This window comes from Dermacentor silvarum, chromosome 4 (genome assembly GCF_013339745.2).
Source record: "Dermacentor silvarum isolate Dsil-2018 chromosome 4, BIME_Dsil_1.4, whole genome shotgun sequence".
Lineage (NCBI taxonomy): Eukaryota > Metazoa > Arthropoda > Arachnida > Ixodida > Ixodidae > Dermacentor > Dermacentor silvarum.
Window position 1 is genome coordinate 86,858,971 of NC_051157.2, and position 17,299 is coordinate 86,876,269.

The 17,299-nt window shown below is 45.6% G+C and overlaps 1 protein-coding gene across 2 annotated transcripts in view; it reads right to left on the reverse strand.

The window, feature by feature from the left end:
* The window catches only part of LOC119448750 (motor neuron and pancreas homeobox protein 1-like), a 129,032-nt gene extending 112,284 nt beyond the window's left edge, over positions 1 to 16,748 (reverse strand). Inside the window, exon 1 of one of the 2 annotated variants that reach the window (XM_049665824.1) lies at positions 16,112 to 16,748. In XM_049665824.1, the coding sequence (XP_049521781.1) occupies positions 16,112 to 16,595 (484 nt within the window). In that variant the 5' untranslated portion in view covers positions 16,596 to 16,748. The remainder of the gene's footprint in view (positions 1 to 16,111) is intronic. The other variant, XM_049665823.1, reaches the window with a different exon arrangement.
* Between the last annotated feature and the right edge of the window lie 551 nt (positions 16,749 to 17,299).

A 17,299-nucleotide genomic window follows, 5' to 3' on the forward strand; every position in this document is an offset into this window, starting at 1 on the left:
AAAAAGTTATGCAATACCGATAACCTTGTTGGACATCGGGTACCTGAAATTCGGAGCTTTTCGTATAAGCGTGAATCGCCTAATTTTTAGCTGGCGAGTGCTCGTGCGTCCTTCGTTTGATTTAATAAAGAAACGAAGTACTCCCGGTAATGATGCGGATGAGTAAAATGTTCAACTTTAGCCATGATTAGCTTTCGTGTTAGGAAACGGGGACATGACACAAGCGTAAAAAGTAATCATGCAACTCCAATTAGCTCAAACCCGCGGGCTGTTGGCGTGTTTTGACAAGGTATTCAATGTTAAAAGAAAGAAAGCATTTCAGGCTTACACAGATATCATGTGGTACAGAGTGGTATTTTACTCTTATTTTCTCGATCGTCTACTTGGAAAAGAGGGTTAAGGAAAGGAGAGGACTTGGTTGTGCGTGATAATGGAACTGAAATTAATGTGACATTACAATGGTCGGCCTGATCAAGAGAGCAATTTTTTCGGCAGCGGTCACCAAACAGGGTTATAGTGTTTGTTCAAGAATATGCTCAATAGATGGCCCTAAGGTCACCATGGAAAATGTCTTGCGAATGAGCTGACCTCAATACGCATACGCATGCGTTCTGCAGATTCCATAACAACAGTAATTTTCGCGCTGTACTGCTAAGTTTAGCAGTAATCTAACGTCACTAAAGCGTCGAGGTTATCAGCACTCTGGTGGTTGCTGCGAGCGAATAATTTGGTGGTGTTTTGGAGCACATGCTAAGGAAAGTAATTTAAGAGTCATTCCTTTTTTTTTGCGTTGTGGCGATCGAGTTCTCAATAAAAGGAGTCACTTTCAAATCTACCGCTCGACAAATTGCTTGTAAAAACAGCTAGTCATTCAGTCAACTCAGAATTATACAACTATACTCACAGCCATTTGCGGCACTGACGGCGTAGCAGAAACCGCTGCGAGATCTATTTAGCGAGATGCATGAAGTCTCCACACACAAAGGCATCAGTTGTTGGCTTCGATGGAACATATCATATGACGCACTGGGCAGGCAGATGTAATTATGATTGCATACATTTGTACATTCCATTTTCACTGCGCGTCATTCTACATACCGCTGTACCTTACGAACCGCAGTTGATCGATGAGATTAAGCTATAGATTTGCCATGCTTCTCGCACGGCATAATTTTATGGTCCATAAACACAATCTATATAAAAGCGATATTCTATTTTATTCGTTTGATAAGGCCACTGCAGGTCCTCTTGAGCCTAGATAAGACAAAAATAAAACTGGTTTACTCTCGCACACAATCGGCGCCCGCGAATGGCGGTAACGTATATAAAAACAAAATAAACGAAGGAAAGCTTGACCCCCGTTAGGATCCAAACAAATCAAAGACGAAGCGAGCTGTCAAAACTCAGCACGCCGCTGCTACACAGCGTTCGTCCCCAACTATACAGTCCAATTGCCCGGAGTCCTTCTATCTGCAGTGTGGCGGAGGAAGAAGTTTCTCGAGAACTCTCGACGTCGCCGGCGTGTAGCTATAAGTCACCACTGTGGAGCTGCATGTCGCGGACAAGAAGTCGGGCCAAGCCGGACCGTTGCTCGGAGCCAGAACCCCCACGGAGAGTCAACAGATCCTCTCTCCCTGTGTCTCCCGCCGCCCGCCGCCTTTTCTCCTTCAACGGTCGTCGCCGAGCTCCTTCTCATTCCCACAATACACGATTCGATCACTTCCGTTCTTTCTTTTGACGGTTGTTTCCTTTACGTAAGTTTGCACATTTCGTTCTTTGATTCCTCCGCATCTTTTACTTTTTGCGCCCTCTGAAATTCCTTGCCTCTCGGCGCCTTCGCTCCCCTCTGCTTTCCCTGGAAGCTTCTGGCGATGACCGGTGTCCCATCTGGCCTTCTTCGCTCCGGTCACTCGGGGAGCTTTGTTTAAGTCCCCGATCCAGTCGTTCTTTATCGGTGTCCGGGCGTCAATCTTGGTCCCCTGCCATCCACTTGACTTTCTCTTCTTTCTTGCTTTTTTTTATTTTTCTACGTTATTTTCACTTTCTCTTTAGTCCAGAGCTTTCTTTTTCTGGTCTACAGTTCGTGCCTCATTGTCCGGCTTGTCGTCAGTCGCGTCGTGTTGTTGTGTTACCTCCCCCAATCCTACCACCCCCTCCCCTTAGAATTCCGGGTGGGTTTTGTTGTTCCTCAAGACCCTGAGGTCAAAGAGGAAGGACACGCGAGAATCGTAAACCGAGAAAAAGTGCTAAAGCACCTGTTGTCGCGTTCGCCGTCGGCTGTGTTCTGTCTTTGTATGGAGTTCCATGTTCCAGCGTTTGTATGGAGTTCTTTACACGAGCGCACAGTCGCCTGTTTGAGAGTTATATAGGAAGAAAGAGTATGTGTGCGCGCGCGCGCGCGCGTGTGTGTGTGTGTGTGCGTGTGTGTGTGTGTGCGTGCGTGTGTGTGTGTGTGTGTGTGTGTGTGTGTGTGTGTGTGTGTGTGTGTGTGTGTGTGTGTGTGTGTGTGTGTGCGTGCGTGCGTGCGTGCGTGCGTGCTTGCGTGCGTGCGTGTGTGAGTTCTTTGAAACGCTTACTGACGGTTTGCTTGAAATAACATAAGCGACTATTGTTATTCGTGCTTGGTGAACGTGCCTCGAACAAAACTTTTGTGTAAGAGTATAACACGAACCTCGCACGATGTTGTCAGATTATGTGCCGTCTGCTTTTTTAGTTTAATCGATCAGTTAAAAGTCGTTTAGGGCATGTACGACATTAGCAACACAGAAAGTGGTAAATACGGGCACGAATGCAATATTGGAATAAGGGCGTTCCGTAGAACTGTTAAACTGACTTGGTAATAATCAGTGCGCACATGATATCTTTATTGGTTTCTTTTGCTTCATTTTCCAGATGTGCAGATTAAACACAGAATTAGAAAGTATTGTTCATAACTAAAATAATAAAATGCAAAACGCGAGAAATATCCTGGTTTAACCAGATCCACGGTCAGGAAGTCGGGAGAATCTTTTGCTCGGTACATTTGGTAGTGTGAAGAGGTATACGGGCATAAGAATTGACAGAGAGAGCCACAAAGAAAAATGCTCAAGGCTCGTGAAGAAAGTTGTCTTGTCAGTGCATGGACGATGTAGGAAGCGGCTAATAAAAAAAGAAGGCCACATATTCTTAGTTTACTGCGCATACATACGCCGCATAATATGCAGGAATGCTAACTAAATAAATGACAGTCACATTTCGAAGGAAAACTAAATAAGTAAGCATGAAAATTTAGGAATTCGAGAGCAGAGAACGCTTCTTTCGAGAGAGATTACAGTATCGTTCAGGGGTAACAAACGGTTAAATAAGAAACGATGCTAAAGTATTAGAAATAATCTAAAGAAAAACAGAAAACGGGAAACAGAAAACAAATTTGCCAGGACATTTGTGTGTGATGAACGGAATGCTTAGAGATACCGAATACATCTGTTTGCAGAGTGAAATGCATTCAAAAGACACCTAAATAAAATAGGTGGTGATAAAGAATAAAGTGGTGATGACCACCGATGGATATAGGCAGGAGCGCCGAGTAGCCAATCTGCCATGCATTTGGCACGTCCAAGTATATAAAGAAGAAGAAGAAGAAGAAGAAGAAGAAGAAGAAGAAGAAGAAGAAGAAGAAGAAGAAGAAGAAGAAGAAGAAGAAGAAGAAGAAGAAGAAGAAATTAACTTTATTGAAAGGGCCGGCAGTTTGGTTTTGGTGGGCCTCAGGTGGCGGCTCAAAGTATTTTTTTCAAGGCAATACAGATCTTTTATATATATAAAAAAAGCTACGACCGCGAGACACCTGGGCCGGTATTTTGTAGCGATGCCTTTCCGGTAATAATGCCTTTTCGCGCTTATCGCACTTTGTCAGTGGTCAGAGCGCCGGTCCGCTCGCGTTATCAATGGGATCAGCCGGCCGTGAGCGGTGGATGATAAGAATAGTATAAAATAAGTCATAAGGCATCGCTACAAAATCGCGGCCCAGTATTATTTGCATAGGAGCTCTATACGGCGAGGCGGAAATACTTTGCCGCTGCTTAAGTTGCTCTGAATAGACTAATTAAAAAAATCAAGCAGTAACTCCTCTGGGAAGTTGTCTAAGTATGCGTAAGCATTGTGCCATTTGCTCATCTCCACGCAGCCCGGTGTCATTATCGATGTTGTTCAACTTGATCCGACCATTATAAACGACAGCGCTGAGGCGACACGAACTGCTTCAGGCGGCGGCGCAAGGTGAATTGATGACGCAAGCAAACTACTGCAGGTGGCGGCACCAGGTGCGCTGATGACGTTCCGATAATCATAAGCCGTTATCGCTCTTTAGCGCCTTATCCACCCGCGTCGAACCATTATGAACAGTGACCAACCGTACTCTGGCGGCGGCTGCGTATGGGGCGGCCGCGAGGACCCTATATCTTGAATGCGATCTGCGGGAGGACAGAGTCAGCGCCTCCTAAAGATTTTCTCTAGGTGGCTTTGACATAGTGCGGTGAGTGCTGATAGTTTCGTGCGCGCCGTGTTCTCGCCGCTAAGTTCGCGTTGAAGCGAGAGGTGGCACGAAGGTAAATTCGCTCGATGCTTGAAAGCGATCGTCTTACGTGAAGGACGGATGAACGGACGGACGCGTTTCCTCATTGGATAGGCATAGAAATGTTTACGCATTGAAAAATATGTTAATTAACTTTTTTCATTATTGACTTTAGGGCAGAAGTTTAAATGCAAAGCTTGTAGGAGTTGCAATTTATGGCCATGCCCATTTCCATAGGAATGCAAAAGATCGCCTGTTATTTGAGATATTCATAATCGAAATTGAAGGCCAAGTGCTGGCAGTATCGAGACTGAGCGCGGCCCGCTGCGCGTCAGACGGCAACGCTCCGTAAAGAAGTGTGGCGCTAAGTTTGAATGATAGCATGCCGCGGCGAATCGTGACCCGACACACAGCGGCATATGCTTGCCAGGGCCGCGATTTTGTAGTGATTCCTTCTCCGATGATATTCCTTTTCGCACTTATCGCGCTTTGTTAGTGGTCAGAGCGATGTCCCGCCCACGTTATCAAAGCGATCAGCCGACCGTGAGCGGTGGATGGTAGGAGTGGCATATAATCGAGCGGAAGGCATCGCTACAAAATCACGGCCCTGGGCCGGTATTATGTAGCGATGCCTTATGACTTATTCTATACTAGTCTTTTCATCTACCGCTCACGGCCGGCTGATACCGTTGATAACGCGAGCGGGTCGTCGCTCTGACCACTGAGAAAGCGCGATAAGCGCGAAAAGGCATTATTACCGCAAAGGCATCGCTACAAAATCGCGGCCCAGTATGCCAGTAGCTGCCGCGACTGGCCGAGACGTTCGGTTTCAATCTTTCTCGTGCTTTTTGTCACGGGGAGTTTCAGTCTGGTATGATAGCGGGGCCGCCTTTTATGCGCTCCCGTGGCGCTCGGTTTCGACATTGCCTAGATTTACCGTTGAAATTTGTTGATAAATATCCTGAATTAGGTGCGATTTTCAAGATATTTAAAAAAAGATAGGGTGCATTAAAATGTGACTGCCTTCAAATTCGCCATATAAATAACTGCCCATAAGCCACTAATAAAAACGATAGTTAATAAAGCCTTGTTCATTTGTCTTTTCAGAGTAACTTAAGCAGCGGCAAAGAGTTTCCGCCGCGCCACAGAGCTCGTATGCGAAGACGAAATGGGTCTCACGGTCATAGCTTCTAAAAAAAAAAATCTATTGTCTTAACAAAGAAAACACACACCTTGCATATATATATATATATATATATATATATATATATATATATATATATATATGTAAGGTCCTGATGAGTCCTGCCTATAACAGTGCTCACTTCCACAGTCCGCCTCTTGCCTTCTTCGCATCTTTGAAACGTGCTCTCTACACTTTCTTTCTCCACTAAACGTTTCGTACAAAGTGGGTAGGAATGAAAAAAAAAAAAAAAAAACTACTTGCGCGCGAGAACGAACTGTGCCCGTCGGCCAGTGGGACCATGCATGCCGGCATCGCGAAACCCGGCAGTGATTGCGTGAAACAAGTGTCACCGAAGTGTGCCAGTTCGTTGTCTGCAGCGTGAAAAAAAAAAAAAAAAAAAGCGCCATAGGGCACATTGTTGCGTGGAAAACTCGCAGTGCTGTTGGCATTGCAAAAGATCACGGGCGTTGGGTTACGCGGCTAGTAAACTTATTATTAACACCACCTACGTGCTGCGCTGCGAAGCTTGCCTGTTTCAGCCGATTGGACAGTCTTGTCTACATATGCGTAGGTTTTAGCTGGTGGATAGGGAAGCATATCTGATTCCTACAGCCCTATGTCACTGTTACATAGGGCGCTATGTTGAACGTAAATCAGTCGAAATGATGAAAAACAGAAATAATAGTAGAGCAAGCAAAAACAAACAAACAAGCACACAAACAATAAAAGAAACGAAAAAAAAACAACAAATATCGGAGGACGCAATCCAACGAATTGCGAGATTGAACAAGAAAAAAAAAAAAAAAAAAGGGAGAACAGTTCAGTTCGAACGCATGAACGCTTTCAGTGCTTTCCGGCTGAACCATACGTAACGAAAAATTCCGCAATGCGCACAGTGCTTTATTTGCAATGCTAGTGCCTTGAGAAGGCCACTATTTGTCTTACTCCGTCGTTATGACAATGACTCAGCGTTGGCGAACAACACGCTAAGGGCTACCATAAGATCCCACCTTCGTTTGAGTACACCTGCCTACGGCTGCTGTTCTCTTGTCGTTGGATGGGGTCACGTACAAGCTCGATCTATGCGCAAAACTACGCAATGTGAAGCGCAAAACGCAAAGTGGCATGCCCACTTGGTTTGTATACACGTGGAACTGTTGCAGCGAGGCGGCGACAAAGACTGCCAGATGACAAAACAATGAATTCAATTCAATTCATCGATAAACTCAGCAGCATTAAGAAAGACAGTCTCTATATTATTGCTAACGACAGGTAAATTATGACTGTGACATTTTTTCTACCAAGCTGACTGCACTCTCGGAAAAGAAAAAAGCGTCGCTCTATATACCGCTGATACATCGTGTAGTTCCGGGTACTTCTGGTTGCGCACCCCTTACAATGTCGCATTACGTCGGCGCTCAAAAAAGAAGTGTGCTCGGTTCATTAGGCTAATGACAATAAATGTAAGATCACATATCTGCGACGACCGCACCCTCTGAAAAAAGAAAAAAAATCAGGAGCGAGAAAAAAAAAAAAAAAAAAAAACATACGAAGCGTCCTTGCACACAAAATGCCCTGAGGTATCGAACCGAATATGTGGCTAGTGGCGGTGCTGAGGTGTGCTATGGGCGTGCGAGCCGCTTGGAAGCGTGCACCGGGACCGGCGCGTTGCTCGAGGTCGTGGCGAGGCGTGGGCTCGTATAAATTACCGAGGAAATTAATGACGTCGTTGTCAAGTATTGACGTTTTCATAGATATACCGAGATATTCCGTTCCATGAATGCGTGTTTATATGATGTAGCGAGCACACTGGGCACCGCCAGTTGACTGCGTTTTTGTTTTCTCTCTCTTTAGTTGCCCTCCAGGGCGTATATACGTGCGCATAAGTGCACCTCATTTGTGATGCCTGGAACCTAATAATCAACGAAATTGATGAACGGAGAGATTTAATTTGTGTGGCTTATACTATACAGAATTCTCCTTACTGCATGTACTGCTGATTGATTTAATCGATTGGTAGCGTTATGAAAAACAGGGACTCTATAGAGACACTTCGCAAGAAAGGCCGTGGGTTCATATTTCACCGCCCGGAGTTTGTTTAACGTACACGTCCAATACCTACTTCGCGAGCACTGCAGTATGCAAGGGTACACTGAACACTGCATTCTGATCACATCGGGATGCGATCAGTGTGGCAGGAAAATTAAACGGTGACCCCGCGGCCATATAGCTGCATAATGCCGTGTAGCCACTGACCCACTGCGGCGGCTCTCATGGGTTGTTTTGAAGGTATTTAATGCATATATTATGTTGATAAAAGCGTACACGTTTCTTGAAGAACACTTACGTATATATATACTTAACACTTGCGTGAACTCGCGCTTGAAAGGCCCCTGAATCATTCTGCAGCTCAAAGACGAGCGAGTGGTTTCTCTATCGCCTCAATGCGAGACAAGTATGGGACGAAGTAACCACAAGTCAAAGCGCAATTTAGAAATATATACTCTTGAGGACTACGATATCCGTTGGCAGCGGCAAACGAAACTCGAACGCCGCGATTCGAACGCGAACGCGGGAAATGCAAGCGCTGAACTTGTGGCCGGCAACTGTACCATGAACCGATATGATACTCTCCAGCGAAGCTCGGCGCATCGAGTAACGTTATAAATAAACCATGCTGATATGCAACATGCCTCTAGCACACCGCAGTGACATTTTATGTCGTGATTTGAATTTGTTCAGTTTTGATTTGCCGCTGTCTATGTCGTTGACGTTTGCACTATCTCAAATATAGAAAAGTCTTGCCGCCTTGCAGAAGCGTTCAGTGAGCAGACCGTGCACAATAATGCCATATATGTTTACCGTGCAATTAAGAAACGAAGCGCAATATATACGTACCTGAAACCAACATGATTTTTTTTAAGGAATGTACGAATAACACGGTGGAAGGGTGGGAAATACGTGGCATTACTGAACGGCGAACAGAACTGTTTCAGTGAGATGATGTTAAACAGGTATTAAGCAGCAATAAAATAAAAATGCAACCAACAATTACTTCGCAGCCCTTTCAGGGACACAGTGTATGCAACAAGCATGCAATATATATATATATATATATATATATATATATATATATATATATATATATATATATATATATGTTGTTTAATATCTACGTCTTGCTTACTTAATTCCATCCCATCCGTTGTTAAGTCTAACTTGCAGGTTGAAACGGGATGCAACTCAACGCATGCTCTTCCACTTTACGAACATTATACTCCTTCCTTATCATAAGGAGCGCGATGAAAAATGTAGACGTTCGCCCATTACAGTTATGCTAAACATTGGTTTCTAAAATTTGCGCTTGAAGACGCACTGACGACTTCCAGCCATAAGCTTCAGAGAGAGAAAATGATTTAATGAAAGGCAGGGAGGTTAACCAGGACTGAGCCCGGTTGGCTACCCTACATTGGGGGAATGGAAAAGGGGAGAGAGAGAGATAGACTCTGGAACTTCATAGCACGCTGTCATATGGGAACTCCGAGTGATGCACGCACATCGTCCTATATGATGTGTGTGCAATAAGTTACACTGTGACGTGCAACCTAGGAGGCCAAATAGATTTCGTTATTTACAGACAGCTGAATGCGCTAATTATGGCAACCAGCACGGATCTAAAATTTCTCTGCACGTCCGGCTATGTCCTGCTTCACACTAATGCGTCGTTCTAATGGGAGCTGCACAGCTGACGACAGCCACGCGAATGGATGTGCCACTGATCCACGTTTCTCTCCCCGTCGCAGCGTCAGCAGCTAAAACTTTGCACAGCCCCAAGTACAGTCCCAAGCGCCAGAGGAGGCCTCTAAACTTTCACTCGTACAGCTGCTCTGCTTTTGATAGAGTGCTATGGACAATCGAACACTGTTATAACAAACGGGCTTACGGTATAAAAATAGTCGAAATACGCGAGGTAATTCGGCATACCCAAACTCGCCTGTAAAGAACTTAAACGGAGTTTTGTGATGCATTCGTTAAATATACGGATATATTATACGGATGCAGTGGAGAAATGACGCAAGCAAGAAACCCACTCGATGAAAACGAAACTACGCGTAGTGGGCAGTAAGTTTTCTCCGTGTCTCGAACTGTTTCTCAGAGTCAATATAAGGCAGGCGTTCTCGATACGCAAGAGCTTCCCTGAACGTTGGCACAGTACACCGGCACAGCCCATCCTACATGAAAAGTGTTTCTGCTGTAATACGAACAGACAATTTTAGGTTAGGGTGCCCAAGATTTGCGGTCTGCAAACCACCGCGTCCGTATAAAAGAACGCGAAGCGAGCACGTCGGAGCGCGAAGGGCCCACTATATAATTACTCCCTAACGCTTTCTCGCCCTTCCATCTTGTGTCGCGCTGCCCAACTTATGAGTGTAGAAAACCAACTAGCACGATCCACCACCCTCCTGACGCTTAGGTGTGGCTTGGGTACCCTAGTCCGAAACTCTCTAATGACTTCCCTGAACCCGACGTTCGCGGCATATGCAAGCGTCTTTTTGGCACTGGCAGCGGACGCCCGCTGTTCGACATAACCGATGCCCTCTACGTTACAAAAAAAAATCTTTATCAGTGATGTTATCGTGCGAAAATTATAGGCCACCGAGGGGACGGTTGTCTAAAGCATCAATAATAAACTTCTGTGACAAAACAAACGAAAAAAAAACAGTAATGGAAAATAGAGGAGGTATACAGCATCGCGTAACTCAGGCGTAGCCTGCTATAAAATACAGAGCGCCCGTATTTGCGACTAGCAAACGTCCTGTTACCGCGAGCGTTTATTTTACGCCGAGTACCAGTTAGTAAATTTCGCGTGTTCGATACAGAGATTAATCCACTTTATCCGGGTTCGTTATACTCGGGTTCGTCTGCTGCGCGCAGTGTTATCCGCACTACGTTTTGTGTACGGATAGTCCGCTACTTATAGTGCTTCGTACCACGTATATATGAGCGGTCAACGCCGGACAACGAAGGCGGTGATGTACTAAGTTCCAGCAGTCACAACTGCATGCACGTATATATTTAAATTGAGACAAGTGGCTCCAATTTCTATGGCTATCAACTAATTCCGATAATATAGACAGTAATGGTAGATTTTTACGCCCAAAAGCTGCATTTGATTCATACGAGGCGTCTCGTTAAGCACTATGGCATAATGTTGACTAACAGTAGTCGCGTTAGGCGCGAGCTGAAAATGTTGGTAAATGTGCTTTGCTGCGCTCAGGCAGTGGCATAGAATCGAACCGGTAAACACCCGAGATGCACCAGAACTTCCTAACCTATGAGCCATTGTATAGTAGTCCATATTTGCAGAAGCCGGGCGGCTCGCCAATAATGGTGCAAACGGAGCCAGCAGTAACCTCAAACGAAATCTAAGGGTAGCACAACGAGTAAATGTAAGGACGGGAGTAAAGTTCAGAGACAGAAGAGGAGCACAGTTTATAGAAGAAGCGTGAGGCGATTAGATTCTGCACATGCAGTTGAAAATAGAGACACGGAGAGCTTACAGGTAACACGCTTGATGCCATATAGTGGCTTTGACGTTGCTCTGCTATATAAGCCCTGAGAGCGCAGGATCAAATCCTGGCCGTGCGGGCCTCATTTCGATGGGGGTGAATTGCGAGAACGCCCGTGTACCGTGAATTGGTTGCACGTTGAAAGAAACCCAGGTGGTGAAAATTAATCCGGAGTCCCCCACTAAGGCGTGCCTCATAATCATATTCTGGTTTTGGCAGTATTTTTTTTTAGCTTATAGGCTAGAGGAGATGATGCGTATCCCGTGTTCACAAACAGCTCTTATACTTTAGAACTCTTCGTAAGAGTTGATCTCAGTCAATAATGATGCTGGACAAATTATTGCTCCGGCGGCCAGTAATTGGCAACGAGTGTAAGAACGAAAAGCGTTGTGGTGCCCAAGTGTATATAACAATACTACTATACTATTAATAATAAAATAATAATACTAATAACAATGGGCACAGTTTGAGATGAAAAGAAGTAGCGGGACCCGCAGAATCAGATTTGTCAAGAGCTTGGAAATTTGTAGGCATTAGAGTTTGTGGCATTGTCGCAGTAAAGGCACCACTCTTGTCTCCTTGCTGGCTTATAGAGTGAAGAAAATGAGTATGAGGACGAAGAAAATGATGACAACGATGTCCTGTACAGAAGGCGAACCGCAGTATGACCACTATATAGTAGCATTGACACCGACCTGAAAAGTGAGAAAAAGATAAGCGCACCCCCGGGTTTAGAGAAAAGAAGATGCTGGAGAGTCACATGAGTGCAGATGAACAAGTAATTTCTGCGCAGAGATATATGTCTGGGCACTGAGCTGTATACATGCAGCGCCAAGCATAATCACGTAGTGAGCATCTCCCGTCCAGTTCTACTCCATGCGTATATATAGAGAAGGAGTCAACATTTTGAGGTTAAGATTGAATAATGCTTCAGGACGTGAAAGTGATCCGTGATGTGAGGAAACTATGCCATGCAGGTGCTGCGTAGATTCTGACAGGGACATTTTTCTATACGACGTACCGAGAGAGAAAGAGAGAGAAAGAGCGAGAAAGAGAAAGGATGCATATATGCAGGGAGGTTACCCAGGTTAGCTACCCTGCACGTGGGGAAGCGGTAGGGGGATAAATGGTGCTTGAAAAAGTATTCATCTCGAATGCGTGTTAAGAGCATAAGGTACAGGAAAAAAAGTACCGACTCACACAGAGATGGACGCAACCGAGGTACAGCATAAGCGTTGAATGACACGTATCGGGAGCCATTACGCAAGCCTTCTCATTTGTGTAAGGACAAAGCCTACGAACGAACATGTCGCTGCAAATTGACATTAGAATTTCTTGTCACCCTTTTTGGCATATACCAAGTAATAATGAGTCATAACGGTATCCTATTAGTTCTTGAGCTCAGCAACACTCGTCTTGTCACAAACCTAATGAATATTACGTAACATATACAGATTTAGTATGTGGAAGCTTTGACCGCCATAGAATATAGAATGATAAATACACGTAGATGACGCAAAGTTCATAAAGGTGAAATATTAATGACGTGTCATAATACCGAAGAAATATGGCCTACAAACATATTAAGTAGTACTATAAGATGTAAAATGTTCTAAAATAAATAAACGCATGTTCAGATACGATCCTATGGGATTATTCAATACGGCATTTGTGGAGCATATGCCTTCATGTTCTCCTACTTATATAGACATGAACTATAACCTTTGTTTAAAGAAGGTTTATTATTATTATTATTATTATTATTATTATTATTATTATTATTATTATTATTATTATTATTATTATTAGTAGTAGTAGTAGTAGTAGTATATGCGTGTGCCAGCACTCGGACCTTAGGGTTGTTCCTGGGCACGGTAAATAAATGATTATTGATTGAGTGATGATTATTGTTGTTGTTCTTATGATAGCTAGAGACAAAAGGAAAGGTGGGGAGGCCCGTCTCGTTTACTACCCTGCCTAGGGAGAGGAGGTGTAAAATGACGAAAGTGAAGAGCACGAGAGAATATAGTTCTTGTTTCGTAGATGTATATGCAATGAGCCGAAGCAGCCCACATTATATTGAACGAGCTCGCGGCAAATCACCTCGCAAGTTCAACTTACTTAAAAAGAGACCGCTTGTGCCGATCTACACCATTGAGCAGAAAAAGGGGCGTGATGTGGACTGCATTCGGAAGCACAGTATTGGCGATATGGTTGCTAAGATGGCTTGTCCGATAAGGTACAAGCAAGGACCGCTGCTGTGTGACACTTGCAAACCATGTCCGTTCTGATTCTTCGGTGGCACGACGTGCCCTTTACATTCCACTACATCAATGTCGTAGTGATCTTCAATTATACAGTCATAAGCGTATGTCTCCGTATAGGGAAAAAAAAAAAAAACCGAAAAACGAATGATGACACTGACTGAGCGTTGTTTAGCACTGAGCAGCATCTGTAAATTGATACCGTGGAACGTGCGGAGCGCGAATTTACCTTATAAATGACTTTCATATGCAGATCATGTACAATTTGTCGCAGTATTATGTACGTATACCGCAGCGACAGTGTTATGATTTACACGTTCCATTGAAGAAGAGTTGCCGGTGCACGAGATGTCAGGTAAACAACCGCATCTGTCGATTAATCGTACAACTGCACAATTACACAACATTGCCTGTCAGAGCTCAAGTATATCAATAGAAATGCGCCTAATGTTTCATTCATAAAAAAGAAGAAAAAGAAGAAGACATGCATTTATGCTGTCGATGCACTGGATAAATACTAACGTCTATTAACACTATTGTGCTCTATTAATTGTGAAGGATATTCGATTTTAAACTTCTATCGCCACCAGATGCACGTACTCTAACTTATGCATAACTAAGCCTTCAGCGTTCGGTAAGCGGGAAGCTCTTGTCATATCCGGGAGGAGCTACCATAAAAAAAAAAAATGCAAGCCTATATACATATAAAAACAATTTTATTTACAAAGAGCGTGATACAAATATTGTATAATTGTATAAGGTTGAATATTAGTGCATATGATTGAAAGACATTGACAAAAACAACCAATTTGTAAACTGTTCGCGGCACACTTATGTGATGGTATAATGTTGTATGTGATCGTGTTATTTTGTTTAACATTGATGAAACGTCAGAAAGAATCAACAGTATGTAGGTTTTAGACATGATACAAGATGCAATAAACTTCCCCTTTGAAACCTTAACAAGGGGCAAATCAGGTTGTGATTGCGTAAATGAAACCTATGCCGGTTTCATTTAGTCTGATTTTTTATTTTTTTATTTTAGGGACTTTAGCGCCCACAAAATGAACACGCGATCATTTGTGTGTTATGCTACTCACAAGCTCAGAAAAAATGAGAAACTAATGACATTCGAAAATAATGTTACTCTCTGCTCATGCCGTGACCGTGCCCATCTTCATGTGTGTCGACGTATGCGTCAAGCTCGTGACACCCACTTGACATTTCAGTAATGTAATTTGCTTCTTAAACATGAATATAAGGTTGATCACATTCAGCAAAGCTTTGCGCTATGTTAAAGTAAAACGCTTGCGTGTTGTTGAACAACCGCATTGTTCCGCAAAATTGTGAAAACATACTTGTGCACATAATTAACCCTGCATGATAATTGTCAACTCAGGAACGAAGTTTCTTATTTAATTTTTTGCTTTAATTTCCGTTTGGTGGCGTCATATTTGAATGTTTACAGCCTGTAGTTATCATAATTAATAAAGATAACGATTATCAAACTGTTATCATTATATATTTGAAGTGAGGAGTTACACAGTTAGAAATGTTTTTTGCATTCAAGAGAAAGTTTAAAATAGAGCAGGTGATGGTTAGGATTTTGTATGCACGGTAAATTCGGTCACACGGTAAACGGGATCATGACTTCTCGTTTGTGAAGTCTTAATGCGATTGCGTTTATGCGAAGTTTGTGACTATTACGCTCTTATCACATTGCTTTATACCCGTGCATACTCTATAACAACTGTCTAGAGCATTATACATTTGAGTGGCATGGCAATTGGCACGTCTTATATCGGAATGAACAGACACGTGGCCGTGACGGACGGAGGCGAAGGCGTGCGCTGATGACGCCCGCACTTGTCGTTCGAAGTATAGATGACTATGACTGCTGCTTACTTTTGTCAGCCGCGGAGGAGGCGCAAGAGTCTGCTACTTTTCGTTGAAACGTCGGTAAATTTCCGATTGTAGTGCAGTGACATTTTTACGCCTTACAACAGAACATGTTTTTTGACGCTTCTTGGCACGTCCCACGTGTGTAGATCCTCAGGTATTCCTTTTCACAGCTGTACTGAACTCGGCGACGTAGAATCTGGCATTCTTAAAATCCTGGCGGAGTGAACCCGCAGCGGGAAACAGTGACTCATGGGGGTGATTACTGCATTACGTGCGCGGGTCTTCCCTCTCCACTTCACTTCGACGTGCAGGTTTAAAAGGCCTACACTGCACCACAGAAGAGTTCGCCAACAACGAGCGACCAACTTGATGTCGATGGCAACCAAGACAGTTGCAGCCGCGAGAATGATGCTCCAGCTATAGTTGCATTCAGCAGCGCTCGCGAGATTCCCCAAACGCCCCCGAAAGATTTCACAGACGTTGTGCCAACACGAGTGCAGTGTAAACCGATGGTCATGCAATATCGCGCAGCTGTCATCCGTGTGCTGACAGAGATCCAAGAAGAGTATATAGACAGCCTGCAAAGTGGTTCCCACCCGCGGTTCCCCAACGGGAGGCAAGCAGAGGCGGCAGCACCCACCTGTGGCCGCGGCCGCAGCCAGCAGAGACGCGGCTGCCGCGCTCCTGGCTGCTCCTCCGAAGTAGCGCTCCTTGTCCCGGCCGTGCACCGCTGCTGCTCCGTGGTCGGCCAGGATGGCCGTCACACCAAACTTGAGCGGTGGTGGGGGCGGGGTGCGCAGTTCGTCGTCGTCGTCCCGGGGCGTCATGCCTCCCGACGAGGAACAGCAGTCCAGTTGTTGCTGGTGTTGCTCCTGCTGCTGCTGCTGTTGCTGCTGGTGCTGCTGCAACTGCTGCTGAAGGTGATGCTGCAGCTGCTGGTGCTGGTGAGCCGCGGCAGCGGCTGCGGCCACTTGCTGCTGGTGGTGCGACACTAGAGAGCCGACCACGACACCGGCGGCCGGAGGGGACGATGCCTCGACGCCCCGCGCCAGCAGGTTGTCCACGAGGAAGGAACTGTTCGGCCGGTGCGTGAGCGTGAGCGGCCCGGCGGCCGTCGGGTACATCGGAGCGCCGTGCGCGTCCCCGCTCCCCGCTATGAATTATACACGAGTCGGTTCGCCCCGCGCGGTTCCCGGATCAATGCATGGGGGAACCGGGCGCCCGGTGGGAGCCGCCGTTCCCATTGGCCCGCCGGCCCGGCCCGCGCGCATTATGCGGGGGCCGCCCACACCACAGCGGACCTCGCCGCCGCTACGCGCTACCGCTGCCGCTCCGAGCTGCCGCGGCCGGTGCGGCCGCTGAGGCACCCCACTCCCCTCCATACCTCCCTCTGATCCGGCCGGATCGCAGAAGGGTGGCAACTCTGCGCTCGCTACAGCTCCAGCCGGGCTCATTCGATCGGCCGATTTTCTCTCGCGAGTACGCGCGCTAAGCGCGGTGTGGGTGAGTGAGGTAGGACGGTGCGGCGGTCTCTGAGGTGAGGCCGATTGCGCTTTCACGAGCTAGCGCAGGTTTATGCGGAGAGGAAGCGGCGCCGGGTGATGTGATGCGGAGTCCGCTCGTAATGTTTGCCGCGTGCTCACTGGGAATGATGACGGGGCAAACCGACACTCTCTCACCGCGGCAGACTCCGCGGTAATTAAAAGAGTAGGGGGTGAATAACTATGCGGGCAATGCAGATTCCGGGTGTGGCGTATGAGTTTGGAAGAGGCTCAACGGTTCTCGGCACAGTAACACGTACCGTATAAGCACGTCCTAAGTTGGCATT